The sequence below is a fragment of the Lagopus leucura genome, unplaced genomic scaffold (genome assembly GCF_019238085.1).
Source record: "Lagopus leucura isolate 7727_CA_CO unplaced genomic scaffold, USGS_WTPT01 Super-Scaffold_73, whole genome shotgun sequence".
In the NCBI taxonomy this organism is placed as follows: Eukaryota; Metazoa; Chordata; class Aves; order Galliformes; family Phasianidae; genus Lagopus; species Lagopus leucura.
Genome location: NW_024962252.1, coordinates 80,279,891 through 80,302,946, shown reverse-complemented (window position 1 = coordinate 80,302,946; position 23,056 = coordinate 80,279,891). Strand labels below are relative to the sequence as shown.

General features: G+C 48.4%; 1 protein-coding gene across 1 annotated transcript in view; it reads left to right on the top strand.

The window, feature by feature from the left end:
• The first annotated feature begins 12,044 nt into the window (after positions 1 to 12,044).
• The window catches only part of PKDCC (protein kinase domain containing, cytoplasmic), a 32,770-nt gene continuing 21,758 nt past the window's right edge, over positions 12,045 to 23,056 (top strand). Inside the window, exon 1 of the mRNA XM_042895064.1 lies at positions 12,045 to 12,751. Coding sequence (XP_042750998.1) covers positions 12,098 to 12,751 — 654 coding nt within the window. The 5' untranslated portion in view covers positions 12,045 to 12,097. The remainder of the gene's footprint in view (positions 12,752 to 23,056) is intronic.

The following is a 23,056-nucleotide window of genomic DNA, read 5'->3' as shown; positions in this document are numbered from 1 at the left end:
ACAGCTGAAAAGATACCTATGGGGTGCATGTGGTGCCCTGATATATCTTAAACACTGCAAGCAAATCTCAGCATCATTAGAACAGCAGATGCAAATAAGAACCTGCTAGCCAGTGAACAACAGCAGCTCCTTTCCAAGCCTTGTCTTTGAGTTATGTGGTTAATAAAGAAGTCCTGTGGCTTTGTTACCATCTGCACTGGAGAAAAACAAACAAACAAAACCACTGTGCCAATTCAAGCCATTTGTATTTCATTTTAACAAGAAAAAAAAATGCACAGGTGAAAACTTCAGAGAATGGAAAGACTCAAGATGTTTCTTAGTCTTCTAGGAAACCAAAACTTTGGCAACATCTCCAGCTGTGGGCCAAGCCTAAGACACTATCTAAAATCTCCTAAGCTGCCTTGTGTTTCTCCTGATCAGTGTTTGCAGTCACAGCTAGATCATTCAATACAACTTCTTTGAACAGCCGTTCAAATGAGACCAAGTATTTACATTTCAAATGGATTGTTATTAAGGTTTCAAGCTATCAATAGGACCAACACAGGAAAATGTCACAGTTAGAGCTGAAAGTCTTCAAGAGAATGTGTGAGAAGAATGGTTAATATCAGGGGACCAGTAATACGTTCCTGGCTGGCTTTTAATTCTGCTTAGCAAACATGAATGATTTTGAGTGTTGAATGAAGAAGCAAGTTACAGAACCTGCGCCATGCACTTAAGCTACAGCTGGCTGGAATATTATATGCCTGAAGGCAACATTTCTAAGTTCAAAGGTAACCATTTGGGTTTTTGTAAAGAAAATCAGTTGTACAGTGCATTTGATTTGGTATACTGCTACACAGTCCAGTTTGTAATTGAAATGTATTAAAAATAACCTTAATTCCACCGACAGTATGCAGTTTCCTAGCGAGCTGAATGCTTACTAGTAAACATCAGTCCTCTGGGCCAGGTCTAGAAGACAGAGGTCAGAACTTCTGTGAGTTAATATTTTTCAAGGCACTCTAAAGACTTCCTATTACCTATCCAATGTAAATTGTTTACAGCCTGCTCTGAAGAGGAACTCCCCTGCAGTACTGTGGCCATGCCTGTAAACTGATAAAAAGCTTTTCCCTGGAAACCTCCCCTGCTGAACCTCTCCATAATATTTTATTGTCTTCGATCCTATGTGTATGCACAGGGATCCTTTCTGGTAAAAACGCAGGCAGTAAATAATGTTGCACAAGGAGAGGTCTATGTGCTGAACCATATTAGGAGTGATTGTAGTGTTTTGTAGTTCTTGCTGTAGGATTACAAGGGTAAAGGGAGCCTTCTACTGCTGCTCCAAATGCCAGTACACAGTGACCTGCAAAGCTGTCACACAGAATTTGCATGTGATTTCAGACACCTCAGTATGACCTGGTTAGATTTTATTTCTTATAATCATGGGGCCTTAAATATATATATTTTTAAGTGAGTTTTAAAAAGTGAGGAAAACCTAGGCTGCACAATGAGGTATTGAGAACCATGTGTTCCATGGTACAGAAAGATACGTTACGATTCTTATCTTTGGGAGACTGTGAAAAAATAGTTCTTTGTCCTCAGACTCATTAAAAAGTTATTTAATAAAGAACTTGAAACCATTATCAATATTTACAAAAGAAATGCTTGAGAGCTGAGTTATGTGTTTTGAAATTCACAGAAGGCTCAGTGCATTGAAGCAACAATATACGTGATAGGAAGTATAGCTGACATTTTCTAAATATAAAAACCAGATGATGGAAGGTTTAATTTCTATGAATTTGAGCAGTAGCTGAGAGTCTGCTAATCTCCCAGGAATATTTTCAGCCTATCGGGGTGCTCAAAGAATAAAATGGTCAGCATTTCTGGAAAAGATCGTCCTAGATTCAAATGGGGCTCCAGACCTAGATTTGAGGACTAAAACCTCATTTTCAGAAGTTCTTTTTCCCATATAACAGTGTGTTCTTGAAAATTATCAGGATGAATGGAGAGTATAAAGGAATATTTTATGAATGATGGAGTGTTTTATTAAACAATTATCTTTTCTACTTTGTAAACAATGGTGCTGACTTTACTGGATGTCAGCTATTAAGATTTAGAGAAAGATTGCCATAAAAAGCATCCTGCAAACTATAATCACATCTGACTGTGGATGCACCCATATCCACAAAATGTTGGGAGAGGAGCACTTCCACAGAAGGCCATAGCCATTCACAACCTCACTAAACACCTGTGCCCCAAATTCAGCTGCTTAGCAGTGTCTGGAACCTGAAAAGTCCTCCAAAATCCTTTCAACCCTTAACTGAGAGATGCCTGAATCCTGTTGGCATGTCAGCCACTGCCACCAAAGTGTCGCTGCTTCTTTTATTGATATCAGTGTTCTGCTTGGGCCAGTGTCTGACTACGAATTCTCTTATACAGCAGCTGGTAAACAAACAAACAAACAAGAAATACTTCAGTAGGAATAATTTCCATATAATAAGGACAGGGACCAATCTTAGTGGGTGTGATGGAAGGGATCCCATGTGTGAATACAATTGCTTTCCTGACAGAGTACTGCAGCAAGAGGAGAGGGACAGGGATGAACTCTGGTTTAGAGATTTAGGTATGGGAATCCCCTGCATCACAAGTTTCAATACTAGCCTTCAGGATGCACAATGAGATAGCAGTACAGAACCTCGGCCTCTGCTGTTTCAAAGAAGCCACCTGCCCAGAGATATCTTCAAGTCTGAATCCCAAGTACAGAAATATCCCTTGTCAACCACAAAAGATGGTTTCTATTGCTCTTTATTCTTGCTGATGACATTAAGCAGCTCTTCTCTCAGCCTGATGCCTCTCTTGAGCCTCTTCTGTATGCAGTTCCAGCTCCTGGGATGCCCAGGTTCTTGTGGTGCATAACACGAAGATGCAAACTGTAGAGTGACATGACACTGTAAATATGGCTGTCGAAGTGCCAAGGTGTCTCTTGTACCCAAGTCTTGCTCATACCAGTACCACTCAAAAATAAGGGATCAGTGCTGAAAAATGGAATCAGGACTAGAAATACTAAGCACTGTGTTAGGGCGGTGGTAACCAGTATAGCCTAGGGCAGAAGCCCTGCACAAGCACACTGATTCTGTAGCACATATGTACTCAATATTACTGCAGGAGTATTTATGTCTGAGAAGTCTTATCCAGCATCCAACTGCACTCACAAATACACAGTTATCAAGGTAGTTATAAAAGTTGTGCATCCACATGACGTGAAAATCCTATCTTATTTTTCAGTGCAGATCCGAAAGTACTTTTAAGCAATCTGTCTTTGGCAGTTGTTTTATATACATTTTGCAGTGTTGATGCTCCTTCTGCTGTGAGTATCCTTCACAGCTCTTGATGTCATAGCTATACATTTCCTACACTATAGCAACAGTCAACTGAAAAATATTAAGACTAAAGCTAAAAAAAACCTCACATATTTATATTCTCATGTTTACTTACATTACAGAGACTTTTTGCTTCAGGAGATGTGAAAAACATCTAGCTGGAATGAAGAGAAGGCAACAAGGTCACCCAATGGATGCAGCCAGATGCAAAGGGCAGAAGCCCTACTACCAAGTGCAGAAGTTTCTGACGTGGTGAGGCACTCAGTCAATATGCTAAGGCCAATCTTTAAGCAGCAGTTGGTTGAACTGTGTAATCCATACATCTGGAAACTGCCTGCATATCACAGTGAATATGCACAGAGGAGGATGCTGCTGTATTTGTGTCCCATGTGTTTGCTTTGATTTGATTTTGTGTTTGGTTGCGAAAGGGAAAGAGGAAATACTCTGACATTTGCACATGCCTTTATTTTTTATTGACTCTGAGAAACAATTCAAACACCTTGTCTATTCAAATGTCAAATGTCAATTTGACAAATGTCCATTTGTCAAGTGTCAAATGGCTGTCAAATGTCCCCATGTCTTGCCTATCTACAGTTTTGGGTATTCTCACAGAAAGTACCACGTAATTCCCTCTGTACTCAACACTGGTGAGGCCACACCTTGAATACTGTGTTCAGTTCAGGCCCCTCACTGGAAAAAAAGATGTTGAGGCTATGGAGCATGTTCACAGAAGGGCAACTAAGCTAGTAAGGGAGTGAAGTGGCCTTATGAGGAGTGGCTGAAGCAGCTGGGATCATTTAGTCTGGAGAAGAGGAGGTTCAGGGGAGACCTTATCACTCTCTACAACTACCTCAGGGGAGGCTGTGGTGAGGTGGGAGTTGGCATTTCCTCCCACATAACTAGCAGTAGGATAAGAGATAATGACCTCAAGTTGCACAAGGGAAAATTCAGGTTGGATGCTAGGAAAAAATTCTTCTCTGAAAGAGTTTTTAAGTGCTGGAACTGCTGCCCAGGGAGGTGGTAGAGTCACTGTCCCTGGAAGAAGAAGAAATGTTTAGATGTTGTAAGAAATGTTTAGTATTTAGGGGAAATACTGGTGGTAAGTGGATGGTGAGACCGATGATCTCGGTGATTTTTTCCAACCTTGGTGATTCTATCATTCTGTGAGTCTATAATGACATTCCCATCTCTGACAAAAACTACTGCAGTTATAGAATCACAGAATCGTAGAATGGCTTGAGTTGGAAGGGACCTCAAAGATAATTTTGTTCCAACCCCCTGCCACTGGCAGGGCTGCCAACTCTGCCAGCATCCTTGAAAGCTGGTTGATACCAAAAGCAAAGGAAGAAATTGCAGATGCAGGGCTTCTTTTTTGCCATGTCTTTGAAAACTGGTAACTAGCAAAAGACATCTTCTCTGCACAAAATACTCAGCTTCTCTTCCTGTCTACTGCTCCATGCTAGTGAAACAACTAAGAGTCAGACAACCTCCTCCTGTACCTCTCTAGTCTGGCCCTTGCATTTTTTGTCCTGATTTGAATCCAAAATAGTTTAGGCCATCCAAAATAACTATCACTTCTGCAAAAGATTTTATGTCCTGGATAAATGCCAGTATCTTCTAAAACCACAGATATAAAAGCTCACAGATCCTGAAGCTCAAAGTTTATGGAAACAGAAGGATTAAAATCAAAACACTGGTGGTGGTTAATTACACCCAGATTAACAAAATGACAGCTTTTGCTAATTGTCCTTGGGATTGGGAGGAAATGAATCAGCTCTGCCCTGCTGGAAGTGGCTCAGGACAATGGTTGCTGTGGGCCTCAGAGTGCGGAGGATGAGGCTGGGGCTGAGGAGCTGCTGATTTATCTGCTGGCAGGTGAAAAGAGCAGCAGCAATGGCCAGTGGAAGAGCTGGGGGAGGAAGGGTTTCAAAACCCATGGTAAGGGTTGGTGCTGGAGAGTCTCTGTGATGTCAGTAGGGCCATCCAGGAGCCCGGAGAGGTCAGCAGTAAACCAGAGCCCGAGCAGTTCCTCTCCCTGCACCAGGGCAGTAAGGCAGGCAGAGGGCAGCCACTTCCAGGGAAACACTGGGGCTTTACCTCCTGCAGAGGTCAGGTCCTGATGTGTTGGTCTTCATGAGTTCTGCAGCATACCCTGGGCCATGGGCTGTCCCAGACTCTGGCCCATTTGGATTATCCGAAAAAGTTCCCAAAGTTTTCTTTGAATAGTGCTTTTGGAGAAAATCAAAGGTGATAATGGTAAAATCCACAAATTCTAAACGAGCAATACCAAGCTGTTCAGTGACCTTCGTGGTTGCATTATTGCGCACTGTGCTCATACATATTGCACTGTGGACTGAACATCGTTTCCCATAATAATTCAATGCAGTGAACCATGAACAAAGAGAGAGGATCTTTTCCTCCTCAGCCTTTGGCAGAATTGCTGGTCACACGTGCTGAAGGGCTAATGAAGCTGTTTCTTCACTTCTGAGAAGGTTCTCATTTGATATCAGTTCATAAAGCTCCACAAATGAAGCCTGCTCATACTTGGAGCCCATTCCCCTGCACTTAAGTATTAGGTTACAGTTTATTAGGCAGAATGGCTGTGCGTTGTTTTTAATTTTATATGGCTTTTCATTTTAGATTTATCCAGAGAAGCTGTGGATGCCCCATCCATGGAGGTGCTCAAGGTCGGGTTCATGGGGCCCTGGGCAGCCTGAGCTGTTGGGGGCAGCCCTTCTCATGGCATGGGGATGGAATTGAATGGACTTTGAGGTCCCTTCCAACCCAAATCATTCTGTGAGTAAGAAATAATAAAAAAAGAAAAGAAGAGAAAAGAAGGGAAAAGGAAAGGGAAAGGGAAAGGAAAGGGAAAGGGAAAGGGAAAGGGAAAGGGAAAGGGAAAAAGTAAGAATGCCAAGAGTGTTAACAAGCTACGTAGGGCTTGGATTCTTGGTTTGAACTGCAAGAGTGAGGCAAAGCATGGGATTCACTGGCAGGAACATGGTCTGAGAGGAAGCAGCCATGGGTTGCTCCTTGGGCACTGCAGGACTGAAGGCAAGGCTCTTCCCACTTGCACAAGGGCTTTCTCCTTCCTCTAGGTGTGAGGCCTTCCAATTTACACTGTGAGCAGGGCCATAGTGAGCTGTATTTACACCCACCAATTGCAACAGGGTTCTGACTGTGAGTGAGGGGCATTTCCAATGTCATGTAAATCATCAGATGAAAGAGGGGATTTAAAAACAATTTATTTTGTGGCTGGCACTCCAAAATACTTCACAAGTCATATCAAGAGGATTTTTAAAAATCTTTCTTTATGAATTGCTTTCTTTTCCAGAGTAGTATCCTTGGAAATGACCCGCTGGTTAAAAACAAAGCAATAATAAATCCCTGCGAAAAACAGTGGTCTGAGTTTCCATGAATGTCATTACCTTCAAAAGCCATCACAGTCTGTGCTGTGTCAGGGTGGCACTGCGGAGAAGACAGAGTGGTTGGAAAGGAGGGCTGGCAACAGTGAAATTACACAGAGATACCATCAGATGCCGTCCACGCGGCCGGGTGAACACGTTTGTCTGTGTACCAGGTTGGAACAAATAGCCTACAGTGTGGATTCAGGGATTCCCCACGTTGCAAACATCACACCACTGAGGAGTAGCAAGGCACAGCCACACCGCAAAAGCAAAGTCAGTGGGAAGAAAAACCTCATAGCAAAGAGCCCACTCTAAAGAATCACTGAATCATAGAAAAGCTTGGGTTGGAAAGGACCTCAAAGATCATCCAGTCCCACCCCCAACCATGGTCAGGGCTGTGCCCTCTCCCTCCCCACCCCTGCTCCAGCTCAGGATGCCCAGGACCTCATCCAACCTGGCTTTATCTACCTCTAGGGAAGGGGCACCACAGCTTCTCTAGGCAGTTGTTATGGAGCCTCAGGTCAGTGGTTATAGCTCAGACACATTTACACCGTGTAGCATTGGGGGAGGGGACTATTTGCACGCAGCTACTCGCACCCTGGCTGTGCCGGGAGGTGCCAGACTGCTCCTGGGAGCTTACATAGACCACGTGCACTGGAGGGTTGCTGCCATGTTGCTCTCATCAGAGCAAACAAGTAATGCTTAAAGTATCTGTGAGAGGTGACCGAGAGCTTTTGGCATGTCCTCAGGGGAGAATAAGCCATGAAGATCTCACACTGGCTTTTCTAAACATTTGCTGGAGAAGCTCTCAGATATATTATTCACAGGCTGGTAGAGGGAGTTCAGCCTCTTGGCACTGCAGGCTGTGGGAGCTGGGCAGCCCATGGGAGGAGCGAGGAAGCAGCTGAGCCGTGCAAATCTTTGCCTGTGCCTTGCTTATCGACCTTCACCCTTGTACAGCTGTGGGATGGTGCCAGCATGCCAGGGGGAGCGGGAGGGCTGCTGCAGGTTCTGAGGGCACCTTTCACACTGTGCTTTTACTTCTGCACAGGGTCCTGCTGTGTTATTAAATTCTTTTGGAGCTGTTCTGACCTAAGCTAACTGCTTTTCTATTGACATCAACTTCTGACACTTCAGTCTTCACCCCAACATTATTAATACAGGATTAAACAATGTTGGTCTGCGTCCTGATCTCTAGAGCACCTCATTATTAATCTCTTTCCCTACCGGAATTGGCCATCTATTCCATCTCTATTTATAACCGGATTTTAATTCTGTGGTTACCAAGTTTCTTTAACAGTTTCTTGTATGGGTGTTTATCAAAAGGTTTCTGAGTGTTCAAATAAATTATATCCTCTGGCTGTTCTTTCCCCACTATTTTATTAATGCTTAGAAGTGTAAAGGTCCAACCGGCAGGATTTAGTCCTAAAGTAGCTGTGTTACTTCTTGCCTTTGCTTGAGACTTGGTATTTCACTGCAGTCTGTAAAACGTTTAGAGCAGCAGCTCTCTGAATCTTGTGGCTTGAAGCAGCACCAAATATGTTGTCGATGCTTAATTAAAAATAAGACTGAACGTAATATATCTGTGACATTTTCAACTACTTCCTTGCAGTGAAGTTAAGCCAATAATGTACCACTTCCATGAGCTCGCTCTGTCTGTGTAAATATTTACAGGGTCTTTATCGCTGCGGTACCAGATTTCCCTGTGCAGGAGCAGAGTAATCCTTGCAACACCTCTGTGATATGGGCAGGCTTTCATCCCGACTGACTGATGGAGAATCAGGGCATGCTGACATCTGGCACGTAAAAATCAATGCCGTGTTTTGAGAACGCAGGATGGGAGATAAAGCACCTTCCCCCACTTACAGATGCTGCATTCGCAAAAAAAAAAAAAAAAAGCAAGAATCATCACAATTCATAAATGCAATCACAAACAGGCACAGTGCCTCCAGCGTCTCTTCCCAAGCTTTTTAAGGCCAGAACTTATTTTTCCTTTTGGAAAAAATGCAAAGCGCCGCAGGTAGAGCCCAAGCTTTTCCTTTCTGCAGACTGTCTGCACTCGCAAGTTTTTGCTGGCTCTGCTAGTGACCATTTGTTTTGGACTCACACCACACACTTCAGGTTTCATTCTACATTTTTGCTGTAGCCAGAACTAATACAATTGGCCGCATCTCAGCTTGCTTCAAATAGACAAGGGAGTGGGTTTCCTGAGAGAAAAGGAAGAAACAAAATTAAAGAAAGGAGAGAAAGTGCTTGTTTAGAAAGTACTATAAAGATTTTGCCATGTAAGAACACTCTCTAAAGACTGCAAAACCTACACGTTCAAGGGATTGAGGTCTGGCAGGGCAGAGGATGATGGAGAGCTTGGCTGTGGAGAAGCCCGCACCCAAAGGCACGGCCCTGGGTGTTAAAGGATCTCGGGCCTCCCGGCTCAGGCTTTCCAAAAAAAAAAAAGCTCCACTTCCATACAAACAGCCAGAACAGGTGGCCAGGAATTCAAAAAGATTATGAAGTCCTTTCAAAAAGCATTAACTCCTAAGTGCCAGAGAGAAGCAGTGCAAGCACACAAATCTTCTGGAAGAACCAGTGACCCTGCAGAAGCTCTGACAGATCCCAGCTCCCACAGACATGTTTCCAGCTGTGTTTTTTAACTGAGGACCTGAAGCTGCCCACGATTGGAATTCATGGAATCGTTAAGGTTGGTAAAGACCTCTATGATCATCTGGTGACAGCAACAGGGCCTGGGGGAATGGCATGTAGCTGCTTCAGGAGAAGAGCAGCTGGGGGTTAGGGAAAGGTTCTGCACCACAGGGTGGTGGGCATGGAACAGCCTGCCCAGGGCAGTGGGCACGGCCCTGAGCTGCCAGAGTTCAAATAGTGCTTGGACAGTGCCAACAGACATAGGGTTTGAATTCTGGGTGCTCCTGTGTGCAGACAGGGGTTGGACTCACTGATTCCTGCGAGTCTATATTCTGTGATTCTGTGATTCTACAACCTGGTCCAGTCATCATCCCACCCCCACCATGCCCACTAACCCCATCCCTCAGTGCCAAATCTCCGAAGTTCCTGAACACCTCCAGGGATGGTGACTCCACCACCTCCCTGGGCAGCTTGTGCCAGTGCATCACTGCTATTTTTGAGAAGAAATGTTTCCTAATATCTAACCTGAAATATGGGATTCAGGGTTTTGGGGCCTAGAGCCAAAATCTCAGGATCAGTGGATCAGTGGGGAATCACTTGAAAGCTGGTGTGAGAACAAGGACAGCAGCGCTCTGCTTGGCAGTAGCATTGCTTCCATTGCCGGGCCGGGTTGGGGGCCCAAGTGAAGTTCACGTGGAAAGATGCGCTTCAGCCCTCGCTCCCTCTGCAGCGCTTCACGTTACCCAGTGCCACTGCCAACCTGAAAGCCCCGCGGGTGCGCCCAGTGCCGCGGAGTCAGGGATGCGGGGGTTGGACTCGATGATCTGGGGGTTGGACTCGATGATCTCTGGAGGTCCCTTCCAACCCCTACAATTCTGTGATTCTGTGATGCTCTCAGCGCTGCGTCCTGAGTGAGGACACGGGGGAACGGCGGGGCAGAGGGAAGCCTCGAGTCGGCTCCGTCGGGTAGCAGCGCGGCCCCGCGGGCTGTTTGCTGTCGGCCGCAGCTCGCTGTTGACTTTGCCCGGTAGCTGTGTTTACAGAACCGTGTTGGTTTTGCTGGCAGCGCGCTGTAGCGAGGCCGCAGCCCCTCTCGCCGTGCCGCCCGCCCGCCTCGCCGCCCTAATCAGCGGCAGGCCCCGGGCGCGGGGTAATTAAAACCATGGAGGGGCTCTCTGGCATTTGAAATCTGTCTCTCGACATCAAAGGGCTCCGCACAAGTCGTCCTCCAGAGGTCTGCTCCCATATCTAAATGAGCGATGTATTTCATGGTATCTGTCGGGAGGGCTATAATGAAGAAAAGCGGCTAGGAGATGGGACGCGATGCGAAAAGCAGGTGGGCTGCTTTCATCTGCGGCGAAGCATCTGTTTTGCGGTCGGGGCTGTCCGCTGCCGTGCACCGCGCATATGAGGCGGGCGCGGAGCTTCCGCGGACGCGCAGCCCCCAGGCCGGGCTGCACCGTGCCCCTAAACACGATTGTTCCACGACTTCATCCCGTCCCCGGCTTTGCAGAGCTGGGGAGCGCTGGCTGGTACTGAACCGGCTGTAAATCCCCATCCGACCACGGAAAGCCGCAAGCATGGACAGAAACCATTGGGGAATGGGGAGAGCGCGGCTCCGGGGCTACAGAGCGATCCGCCGGGCGGAGCCCCCCCACGCAGCGGCGGGGAGGCTTTATTGGAGGCGGTGATTACGCGCCCCGCTCTGTTTATGGGGTGATTACGGCCCTGCGGGGCCGGAGGCTGAGCCGCCCCGAGCTCCCGGGAGAGCCGTGGCTTATTTCTTTCATTTTTATTTATGTGCGTGCCATGTGTATTGCCCCGATGGCCGTCCCTCTCCCTCCTTGGAAGCGATTTCCCGCTGCCATTGTGGTGAACTTTGCCTCGCCGGCCTCTTAGCGGCTTTCCTCCCGCTGATGGGCTCTCCTTTGTGGCAGCGGCTCGGGCTGATTGTGCTTGTTAATTAGTTGCTAACAGCGTCGTAATGTGGCCTTGATGGATAACCGTGTCATTAGCGCTCCCCCCGGCGATTCGCACCTCCGGCAGCGCGAGGACTGCGATTAACAGCTCCATCCCGAGCGTGTGATACGTTCCCCGCGGTACCGCTCCCCCACGGCCACGCGCGTCCTTCGGGGCCGTGGCACATCCCGGGCAGCTCCCTCGTTCCCCCGACGGCGGCGCCCCAGCCCCGGCCCCGCCGGAGAGAGAGCACGGGGCCGCGGTTCCCGTCGGGGGGGGATGGGGGGGGGAAGGACACCGCCCGGCAGCTGCGCTGCGCTCCGCCCCGCTCCGCCCCGCGCCCTCCCCGCCGGGGGGCTCGGCCGAGCCTGGGAGATGTAGTCCCGCTCCCGGGCCAGGCGGCGGCCGGCGGGGCTGCTCCGGGGGACTACGTTTCCCAGGCCCCCCTGCTGCTCGGCCGGAGGGCCGGGTGTCAATCAGGGTGCGTCAGCGGAGGGAGCGACCCGGGGATCCCCGCCGCCCCCCCGCCCTCCTCCGCTCCCGCTAATAATAAGTGCCGGAGAGCCGAGGAGCGGGGAGGCAAGTGTCATGCGGGTGCGCCGTAAGGGGCCGAGGTCCGGCTGAGCGCCCGGCCCCGCTCCGCCGCCGGCGCAGCCTCGGGAAAAAGCGGGGAGAGCCGAAACGAGCCCTGCGGCCGGTTCCCGGGGAAGGGGCGAGCACGGGAGCGAGGGGGCGATGAGGCGCAGGAAGACGGCGGTAGCGGCCGCCTGCTGCCTCGCCCTGCTGCTGGGCACCCTGCTCAACGTGCTCTTCGTGCCCGGCTCCGAGCTCCCTCCGCCGCCGCCCCGCGACGGGGCCCCCCCATCTCCGCCCGGCGCCCCCCTGGAGCCGCCGGAGGAGGAGGGCGGCGGCGGGCGAGCTGCGTTGGCGCGGCAGCTCCGCGAGCGCTACGAGGAGGTTCTGCGCTACCGGCAGCCGCGGGCGGCGGGGGTGCGCCGGGCGGTGCGGCCGCGGGAGCGGCGCCTGATGGACCTGGCGCCGGCGCGCACCTCGGCCGAGCAGCAGCAGCAGCCGCGGGGCCGGGCGGCGGCGGAGCGGGGCCGGGCCTCGGCCGAGCTGGGGCTGGAGCCGCCGCCGCTGGGCTGCCGCGATCTGCGCGCCGCCGGCGGCGTGCAGTACCTGGGCTCGGGCTACACCAAGGCCGTCTACAAAGCGGTGCTTAACCGGTCTCTGGCCGTGGCGCTGAAGGCGGTGGACTTCGGAGGGCACGACGTCGCCCGCTGCGTGCGGCAGTTCGCGGCTCTAGCCGACTGCTACCGTCTGGCCGCCTACAAGATCGTCAAGGAGATGGTGCTGCTGCAGCGGCTGCGCCACGCCAACGTCCTGCAGGTAGGCGCCGGCGGCGGGGCTGTCCTCGACGTGAGCCGGGAGCGGGGTAGCAACGGGGCGCTACGGCCGGGAGGGCAGTGCCTGCGGTCCCGACGGCGGCGCGGGGCCGGCGAAGGGGCCAGGGGAGACCCTCCGGAAAGCGTCGTGCGGGTGTAGACAGCCCCGAAGGCTGAGCCATAGGGCGTCGACGCGGCTCCGAATGGGTTCGTTCCGATTGCAGTGCCGCTATTTCGAATAACGCGAACGTTCCGGTAGTGTAAAAACGGAAAGCGGAGGAGACGGTGTCACGGTAGGCGGCTTTTGAACTGAATCGAGGAGTTTTGTATTTCTTCTCCGTCAACAGCAGGAGTGGCAGCGTCAGGCCCCCGCGGTCGCAGCTCTGGAGTTGAAAGTTCCGCTTAACGAGCGGGCAGCTGCGATTCATCTGCAGGAAAATAAGAATTGAGCCTCCCTCCTTCCTTTCAATTTCCATTATCTTTCCTCGTGCGCGAACCGCAGAGAGCTGCCATTCCGGTAGCGATGTGCCTCGCTCCTTTGGTTTCCGATGGAACACCCCGGGTGCGGTAATTACCCGGGTGCAGCAGAGCCAACAGCGGGGTATGAGCACGTCCCGTTCCCCGGTGCCGGGGGAGGCAAGGAAGGCTTGGGTCCGGAAGCCTCTCGGCCGCTCCGCGGGCGTCGGGGGAAGAAGCGCGGCCCCGCGGCGGGACGAACCCTCGTGAGGGTGATTCAGTGCCGCCCCGTTTAAAAATAGCGCGCTGCTAAATCAGAACCATCTTTTCGGTTTCGTGACGGTTTTGTCATCGCCTTTTGCTTTGGTTGTACCCCGGCTCTGTCAGCCGGAGGAAGCGCACCGGGAGTCCCTTGGAATCCCTGAAGTACAGGGACGGCCGGGGAAGTGCCGCTGTGCTCGGTGAGGCAACACCAAGGGAGGAGGCTGCAGCCTGACCCGACGGCCACATCAGGGCACGGCGGGGCCGGGAATGGGGCTTCGATGGCAGCCGGGAGCCGTAAATGGGGGAAAGTGGGAACGGGCGACCAACGGCAAACCGACGATGTCTCTAAAGTCTAAAAAGGGGACGGGATCCTTTGGCCTCTATGCTGGAACTCTCCGTGTTTTCAGTGAAAGCCGGCCCAGGGCGGTATTTGGGCTTAGAAATCACTGTCCGAGCATTGCGGCCGAGGGAGAGGAAAGGGGTTCGAAAGCCAAACCGTCTCCTCCCCTCTTCTCTGGCCCTTGACAGCCGCTTCCATTTTACCCTCGGCAGCCGCACTCCCGCTGCTCGCGGCCGTCGAACGCATCGTACCGTTCTGGGGCTGCCTGTTCTCCCGGCAGGAGGGGGACCGGCGCTGCCCCTCGCCTTCCTGCTGCCACCTGCTCGCGGCTGGGGCGGCTCGGAGTGGTAAAGTGGCACTGGTGGGGCTGGAAATGAAGTTCGGTGTAGGTTTCGTCCTAAGGAAGGAGGTTTTCCTGTAAATCTCGGGCAGCTGACAGCTTGAAGTGTAGTTTGTAAGATAACAGACTTGTTCTTTACTGTCTCAGCAGTTCCCATTCGGGCCTGTCTCTTGTCAAAATCAGCTTTTATTTATTTATTTATTTAGCCTTCCTTTAAAAATGCTGCTTTACTGCACGATATAGGATAGAGGGGAAAGAGCTCTCTCGGAACGCACCCTGCCCTCAGCCCCGCGTTCTGTCACATCCGCCGTGCCCTCCGCCGGGGCAGGAGCCAGATGGGTCGGCTCCGGCAGATGCGGCCAATCAGCGCTATTACAGGAACGTGGAAGAGCGGAGAGAGGAGAGTGGGTCCATCCTACTGAAGGGTTGCTTTGCTGCCGCGCACCCATCCCCTGGGCCGGGCAGGTGCAGGCAGCGCTGCGGGTGAGTCCGCAAGGTCTCTAGGAGAAGAGGGGCGGTGCGTTCGGGAGGCTTTTAGAACGAAGGGCAGAGGGGAAAGAGAAGCAAGCAGGTCGCTGATTTATTGGAACGAAGGATTTCGCGGCCCGCTAATTGCTTTGCAGCCGCTCCCCGTCTGACGCGGTGCCCGAGCTTTCCCTTTCCTTCCGAGCTGCGGTTTCTTTGCTCGCAGAGCTGCGATGCCGCTGTGTGAACGCCGTGTGATCGGAGAGGAAGGTGATTGAGTGCTCTTTAATCCCTCCCCGCCCTTGTTTGAGGAAGAAAAGAGACTCAAACCATTTGCATTTAATTTCGGACAATGGCAGGATTGTAAAGGCACAAAGGCGATGTTTGATTTGCTGTAATGATGTGATTATGGCCCCCGAAGTTTCACAAGGTAGGGTGCTGCCCTTCGTGGCGTGAGCGTGCCCTCCTCTTTGGGGCATCTCTTTCTGCTGAAGCAGAGCAGGGAGGTTTGGCACTGCAGACGTCGGAGAAGTGCGAGCTTCTGTCCGTGCCAGCCATCTATCAGCGCTCACAGGAGCGCTCCTTCGTGTCAGAAGGAGCCGCCGCTTTTTTAGAAACAATCACAAGCCCTCAACGGAAGGTGATGCCGGCATTGTCTGCAGCCGGTGGTAGGGGAAGGAGTGCCCGGTACCCGCAGCTCGGGGAGAATTAAGCGCTCGGCTGGCTTAGCGTGTGCCGATGGGGAACTGGGGCGGCACTGCAGCAGGAATCGATTCGGTTCACAAGCGTGTGTTTGCTACTGACTGATTTTAGTGCTACTGTGATGGTGTTTATCGCTCTTAAAATACATATTTATATATATATACATCGTTACTTAAAATTGTACTAAATATAACACGCAACTGACAAGCTCCGCGGTGCAGGATTTGCTAGCTGACCGTATTTAACATACCCAATTTTAAATCGGATTTCCTTCTCTTTGCAAGTGATAATTACCGACCTTTTTACCATAATGGTTTCCCTATAGGTATGCGCAGTCAGGGGGATAGGGCACAAGGCTTACTTTTAGCATGAGAATCCAAGTGGTAAAGCTCTGAATGGGTGTTGCGTGTTCTAGGTGGAAGCAGACAGTCTTTCCAAGTGCGAAGAAGTCCAATATACAATTAATTTCAATGCAAGCATATTTGCAAAGGAGGGACTCTGGAAGGAGGAGTCCTCCCCCGTTCTTGCATGAATTCAGCGCTGTGTTCCCAGAAGCAGGGGGAAGGGAAGCGCAGACCGTGAAGCCATGGTGGAAGCAACCACTGGGGGAACCTCCCTGCTGTCAGCAGATGGGCAGTGAGTGAATGCCCTTTGTGGTGGCCATGGTGCAGGATGCTGACTGACGAACCTCGCTGCCACCAGGCAAGGTTGCCCGGCAGTGAGCCTTCGTTTGCAGCTGACTGGGGCTTAACCACGAAAGCTTTGCACGCTGCTGATCTGAAAGGCTGGTCAGTGGCTGCTGATGCCAGGTGATGGGTGACTGCATGAGTTTCTGAGTTTGGGATGGGACAGCAGTTGTTGGGAGTGTACCTTGCAAAGTGAAATGCCAAATGGGCTGGGATTTTTTCTTTCTTTAAGTAGTCACATTGAATTGCTCATGGGCAAGTTGGCTGACGATATGATGTGGGGACAGACTGGCTCTGTCTCCTGAACTGTGGGAGCAGAGGAGCTCCAGATCTTGTGCAGCATGGAGAGGTTCTTGTGCTGCTGGCCACTTCCTTCCTTTGGTGAAGGGCAGCAGCTGTGTAGTCTGCTTGGTTGCTCCATGTTACCTTTCACAGAGACGAGGCCTCCAAGTCACCTGGGTGTCGTCTTGATCTGAGGTCGTTGATGTTGGTGAGTGTGGGATGTTGGCAACGGACGCTGATGTGGTAGAGAGGAAAGCAGGCAGTGCCACCTACTGATGGCTGAGTGGAGACAGCCTGCTGCTGCAGCATGTGTCCCTGCAGCCCCGAGGAGCTCGGGTGGAGTGGAGAAGGGCAGGGAGAGCAGACAGATGTGGTTTGGCGAGGAAAGAAGAATTACACAAAGTGCTTCTTTATTGCGAGACTGCTTCCCAAAAGGCCCAGATGTTATCCTACACTTTTAAGAGTGAAGAAAGGATCTGTTAACAAGAACGCCAGAGCTGCTGGAAGCACAGGGCTGATACAATTGCAAACCAGCTCTGTCACCGTAAGGCAAGCCCTACATCTTGATGCTCCAGTTGCCAAAACCTGACTTTTCCCATTTAATTGCATGGGATGTTCAGCTTTCAAATCTGTTGGCAGGGAGAGATTTCCATAAGGCAAGAGCACGTGCCTCCAAATTAGCAAAAAGTACTGCATCCTCCTTACTCTTGAAGACTGCTTTCATAAAACTAATCCTGATCAGTTGTTGAATGATTTCTATGATTGAGTTTCTGGTTTATGTGCCATGTAAACCATTCCAGAAGACTCTGGTTTGAATTTCTGTCTCCTTTAATGGGAGCTGTTGACTTGTAACCTCCTCCAGATTCCTTTTGGGGAGCCTGGCCCTGCTCCTTCCTGTGGTGGGGCAGGAACATGGGTGGGCACTGTTTTGTTCCCCTTTGCTGCTTGCCTGTTCCAGAGGAGCAGCAAGGAGTGAGCAAGGCCATGCTATCCTCTGACCAATGGGGCTTGGAAACCAGTTCTGACCAGGGTGATGATATGTGAACTGTAAGGCAAATCTGTGGGCTTGAAGTTTTTTCAATCCTTACCCCAAGTACAGGGTAGCAGGGTAAGCTTAGTATTATATTAACCTTACTTTTCTACTGTAGGTGGCAAGTATGAGGTGTAGGAGGTATGAATATTTTGCTTAAGGTAACATATGGAGTCTTTCAGCGCTAAAGACTTAGGACCTTTTTCAGGAACATGGGGAGCCTGTGCTTGCTGCATGGTCCTGGAGAGTGTTGGTGGACCCACACCTGAAAGTGCTGCAACCAGAGTTTGTGATGCCATCTTCTTTTATGGGCTTTTACATCAACACAGTCATCTGATAGCTCAGATAGGTGCCCAGTGGCCTCTAACTCCCATTGCAGTGTTTGTTCTCTGTGATGGGCATACAAAATTTGAAAGAACTAGTTCTGCTGGGCGCTATGATAATACTAAAGTTGTCTCTGGACTAACTCTAAAGGAGCTGTTAATTTTCATCACACTCATCTGAACCTGGGATTCCAGTTGTATACACTGAATATGAACACTCTATATCATTTTATGATACATTTGGAACAATGTATTTTGAAGAGAGGGTTTTTTTTTTGTTTGTTTTTTTTTTTCCCTTGGAATATGTGGCTGCTACCCCAAGCTTGTCCTAATGCTGATAAAGTACATAGTTATGTGACTCAGGTGCTGAAAAGGGAGAATTACGCAGATGGATCCAATAGATATCCCAGCAGGTCAAGCTTTTCCGATCATGCAGTGCACAAAGATTGTTTGATAGTTTTGTAATGCAAAATATTGTCGTAATAAGGGTTAAACTTCTGGGGCAGTGGAGCTGAATGCAGCCACTGTGGATGGAGGTCAGGGCAGACTCTGGTCTGGCTATTTACAAGATAATGAACTGCGCCTCCAGTGATATCAGCGCCTTCCCATTGAGGTCCTGGCTGGATGAGTGATCTATTTGTCCTCACAGAAGGCTTAACAAGAGTAGACTACTTGTGTGACTAAATATTTGCAGGGCTAGGCCTTGAGCTTGTGCAGTGCAATGCAAATTCAGAGTGCTGTAAATGTTTTTAGAAGAAGAATTTTCCACTTCAGAGTGTAAGGAAAGCAGGGTGAGTAAATGGCAGATAACGTTACTAAATCTTAAGATTATAGCCAATGTAATATATGTCAGATGAGTAGGCGTATGAAGATATGTGTACACACATACTGATAAAATATAATAAATATAAATATAAAAATATTTATAAATAAAAAGATATAATAGATAAAATAGATAAAAAAGAGGTATCTGTGGATATGCTGGTGGATGTATATGGTCAGCTGTAATATCTGTGTATTTCTAAATAATGCATTCCAGTTTTTCTATGAATATAATTCCATGTTTAGTAACAGAACCAGGTATGAGGTCCCATACCTTCCAGCTCTTCTGAGTTGAGTGCTATTAATAATACCACATTTATAAATAAAAGCCTGGGCAGAGCTGCGAATGTTGAATTACTGTGTGAATTCCCCCTGCTTGCTGTCGGTTCCAGTGCTCGGCAGCAGCAGCAGGAAATTCTGCCTCAGTTTTCAGCGTGCAGTGTTGAGCCTGGTCCTGGGTGGTGCTGAGCCCTTGCAGTCTGAATGTGTTCTTCAGAGAAGCTCAGAGCTCAACAAGGCTTGATTTTTTTTCCATTTTGATGAGGAAAATTAATTTACTTCTCACACACCATCTCTTTATGTTCTGTAGCAGCAGTGCCGACCTCACATTGATCTGTATATTGAACTCATCCTTTTCCCAGGGGGACACTACAGATTGGTAGATGCTTTTGAGCTGAGCAAAGTGGCAAATGCATGTTTAAATAAACATGTAGGTATAAGTAATATAACGATGAAAATAGTGTGTATTCACAATGGAGAAACACAAAAATTCATGTATGTAGTCACCTCACGGGTGGAATGTGACATGCACAAAAATATGTATATACTTATATGTACATACAATCAGCAATAAAAAAGCATTTAGAACTTGGGAGATCAGTCAGTCTTAGAGTGATGTCACTCTCTCAGGTGGTGACAGGTGGATCCAAGCATTGGTTGCGTCAAAATTATGGTGGCTTTGATAGCGGTGAGGAAGTACAAGCTTCTGAAACGTGCCTTTTTGACGTGCAGCAGTCCAAACAAACAGCTTAATGAGATGCTACCAGTGTCACTGGCATTTTTTATTTCCCCTTGGCACCAAATCACTGTAAAATCTGATACTGATGCGGCTGGTTCTGACGAGGTAAATCTATGTCCATGTGCTTTGGAAAATAAAGGACATGGCAAGCGTTGGCTGCTGTTGCTCTTCATGAATTTTTTTTTTTTTTTTTTTTAAATTGTCCTCCTCTCTTGTAAGTTTGGGCAAACCCTTCTTGAAAGAGAGAATGAAGTCTCCAGACATTGCTAATGTAATGTCATTGTGTGACTGCAGGAAGGGGTTGTCCTGAAGGCTCCAAGTTGGGAAGATTTCTTGTTCAGTATGGGATAGTGGGATCGATTTCCAGCTTCTGTGGCTGTGGAAAAAAATATGAAAAACATGAGCATGAAGGGCTGAAAACCAGGAAGGCATAGGGAAAGCTTCACAGCATGCTGTGGTTTTAGTAAAACTGTATAAATAGTACAGATCTTGGAGTATGGGGGGATAGCTACTGACTAGGAGGACCGGGTCTCTGCAGGCCAGTGGCTGCTGGATTCTGTCCTGGTAGGCACCTTGGGTCCACGAGATGTAGCTCTGCCTCAGCGTTTATTTTTCTGGGGGGAATCCCGAGGAACAAACAAAAACCCAGGAAGGATGCCTAGCTAATGTGGGAGGGCCTGTTTGCATATCCTTGCCCTGCTGATGACAGCTTAATAAGCTCCTTTATTTTGTGTTTTTATTCAGCAAGCTTGTCATCTCTTGTGAAAGCTCTGATCTCTGCTTTCACTGTCCCCTTGGCTTGTCCCGGAGGGTACTTCTGTCCTATAGCTTGTAGGGCTCTGAATGGAGTGGGCCACGGTTCCTTGGAGCAGTGCTGCTGCTGGAGGATGCCCCACTGTGGGGTTGGAGAGTGCAGAGCAGAACAGGGCTGAGTCTTTATGAGCGAGGAAACCCAAACAGACCAGGGAGAATTCAGTAAACAGGGCTGCCCTAAATGAGTTACGACACATGATGTGAGAACAGCTAAACATTTTGTAGCTGGCTTCCATTTTTTCTAAACAGAAAGCAAGGCATCCCAGTGCTGTGACTGTTTGCTATTAGATCCTGCACAGAAATATATTGGGGTGGCATTTAACTGCAGTGACTGGGTATATCAAAAAGATGTGGGTTGTATTTCTTTCCACTCATTTAATTGGAACCATGCTGCAAGAGAGTATGAAAGCCATCATTCCTTAATATTTCCAAAGAGCAGCTCTGTGACGCTGAGGCTGATGTCCGGCCTGACAGGATTTTGCATAGAGGAGGCATTTTGGATCATCTCCTGCTTCCAGCCAAATTTGCTTTCCCTGGGTTATTATTTTTTCTTTTCATTATGTGCATCCAACTGCCTGTTTCATACCTCGCTGTCTGGGAATACAAACCTGTTTGTCTCATTGCAGGCCTTAAAATGTGTAGGCCAAATAAAAAAAAAAAAAAAAGGGCGGGGGGGAAGAAATAAAATGTTTTGTGTAATAACTCCATGCGTATTAACAAGCCAGTTATGAAATGAAAGGGCCAAAGATTACTGTCTCTGAGTATTTTGCTTCCATTATATATTCCGTACTTGGTAAGCATCTGCATTCTGGGTGTTGGTTATCAGGATTGGGGGAATGAATGTAACTGTTTTAGATACTTAATTGGCTGTTGGGACATACCCAGTTTGTAATCATCATAATTGCACATACAAGTATGACCATATAATTACATGTGCATTTTTGCATTTAGTTTCATGACTTCACTTAGAAAAGCATAAATGCAGCCCAATAAGTCCTTTATATCTCAAAATTCTGTGCTTTTATAACTATATAATTATGTAATAGCGCTGCATCTGGAGAGGTTTCACTTAAGCAGTAAAGAGCTCAGGTTAGATTATATATTTTTTAAGCTAGACCTACACAAACTTGCTTGGCTCTGTGTTTCACTGGTGTGGTTGATGAATTCAGCAGTACTCGTGTAAGAAAATATTCTTCTGAGAATAAGGAACCCAGTGTGTATCAAGCTCATTTCAGCTTCTGCAGTGACTGAAGTGAGTTGATGGGCAATAGAGTAGTAAAATGTACCCCGAATACTCAGATGCTCAGACAGCAAAGGCTTTTGCCAAGGTACTAATTGATTGCCCAAATAGAATTACTGCTTAAAAGTTCCAGTTCTCTGAGAACAAATTGAAACTTAACTATGGCAGCTTATGGATCGAGATAAAATAGATACAAGTAGGCACTGTAATTGATTTCATCTGCATGTAAGTAGTAAGACTGATCTATCACTATTTTATGTGTGTGGATATACGTGTATCCCATTTTATAATCAAATTCATGTCTAATTGTTATCTTCCTTCTTTCAGTTCTTGGAATAGTTTCTACAAACATGAGACTGTCGAACAAAGTCTGATGTCTTGTTTGAGTTCTTTGTTGCTGTGAATCAACACTTAACTGTAACAGTGTTGTTTCCCAGTCTCTATTCCTTTTCGTTTCCCTGAGGGCATTTTTCCCCAGTGAGTAACAGTGAGCGCTACAGACAAGTGCTGAGTTCACAGTGAAGGAGCAGAAGTTTGATTCTGACACTCACATATGTTTTTCTCTCTGTCGTCTCACACGAAGGGAGTGAAATACCCAGTAAAAATTGCAGACTTCAACTCATGATCCGTCCGTGCTGAAAATTTTGGCTTTCTCTGAACATCGGTAGACAGTGCACTAAATATTTTCATTGAGTTTCATTCCTATTTTTGTTTGGAAGATTTAAGCAGATGTGTGTTTATGTGGCCATCCATGATAGCTCACTGGACATGCATTCCTAATTTCTGTAAACATCTGCACAAAAATGGTGTCAAGACACCCAAATCCCATCCGAATGACTCTGGCTTAAGAAATTATTGCTGCCGTGGCTGCAAGGAGGAAGGTCTGCTTTTCCCATTTCATTTGTTCCAATCAACACCCATCCCAAGCTCTCAGTTGTGCATCAGTGCCAAGATCTTTTTGGCGCGCCTTAGAATAAAATCTTCTAGCTCTTTTTTTGTTTAGATTAAACTCCGTGTTTAAGCTGTTGTTTTGAAATGCAGTGCCATCTTTACACCAAAAAGAAAAACTGTTTATTTCACTTGCGTTTTTGCAACGCTTTTTTTCATTGAAATGCTGACAGCTCCTGTCGGAGCTAGCAGCCTTGTTCGGAACAAGCCACGTATTTGCTGACTTCGCCCCGCTCTTTGCTTTTCTGCTTGTGAGGGTCACAAGCTGGAGGAGCACGCTCCATACCCAGAGCTGCTCGTGGCAGCAGCTGTCTGTGGCCACTCTCGTTCCTCTGGCTCTTGGTTTTGCTGGTGGCCTTGCAGTGGATGAGTCTGTCTTCTGTGGGGCTGTACCATGTCCCCCAGCATAGGAGAGAACTTCATCAGACTCACTGAGTTCTGTAGAGCTAAAAAGGGTTTGGAAAAACATTGGGTTACTCTGGGAAAGCGGAGATGAATAGAACCAGAGCACTTTCTGAAGCTGCTTCTCTTTTTCTCTCTCTTTCTCTCTCTCTTTCTCTCTCTCTTTCTCTCTCTCTTT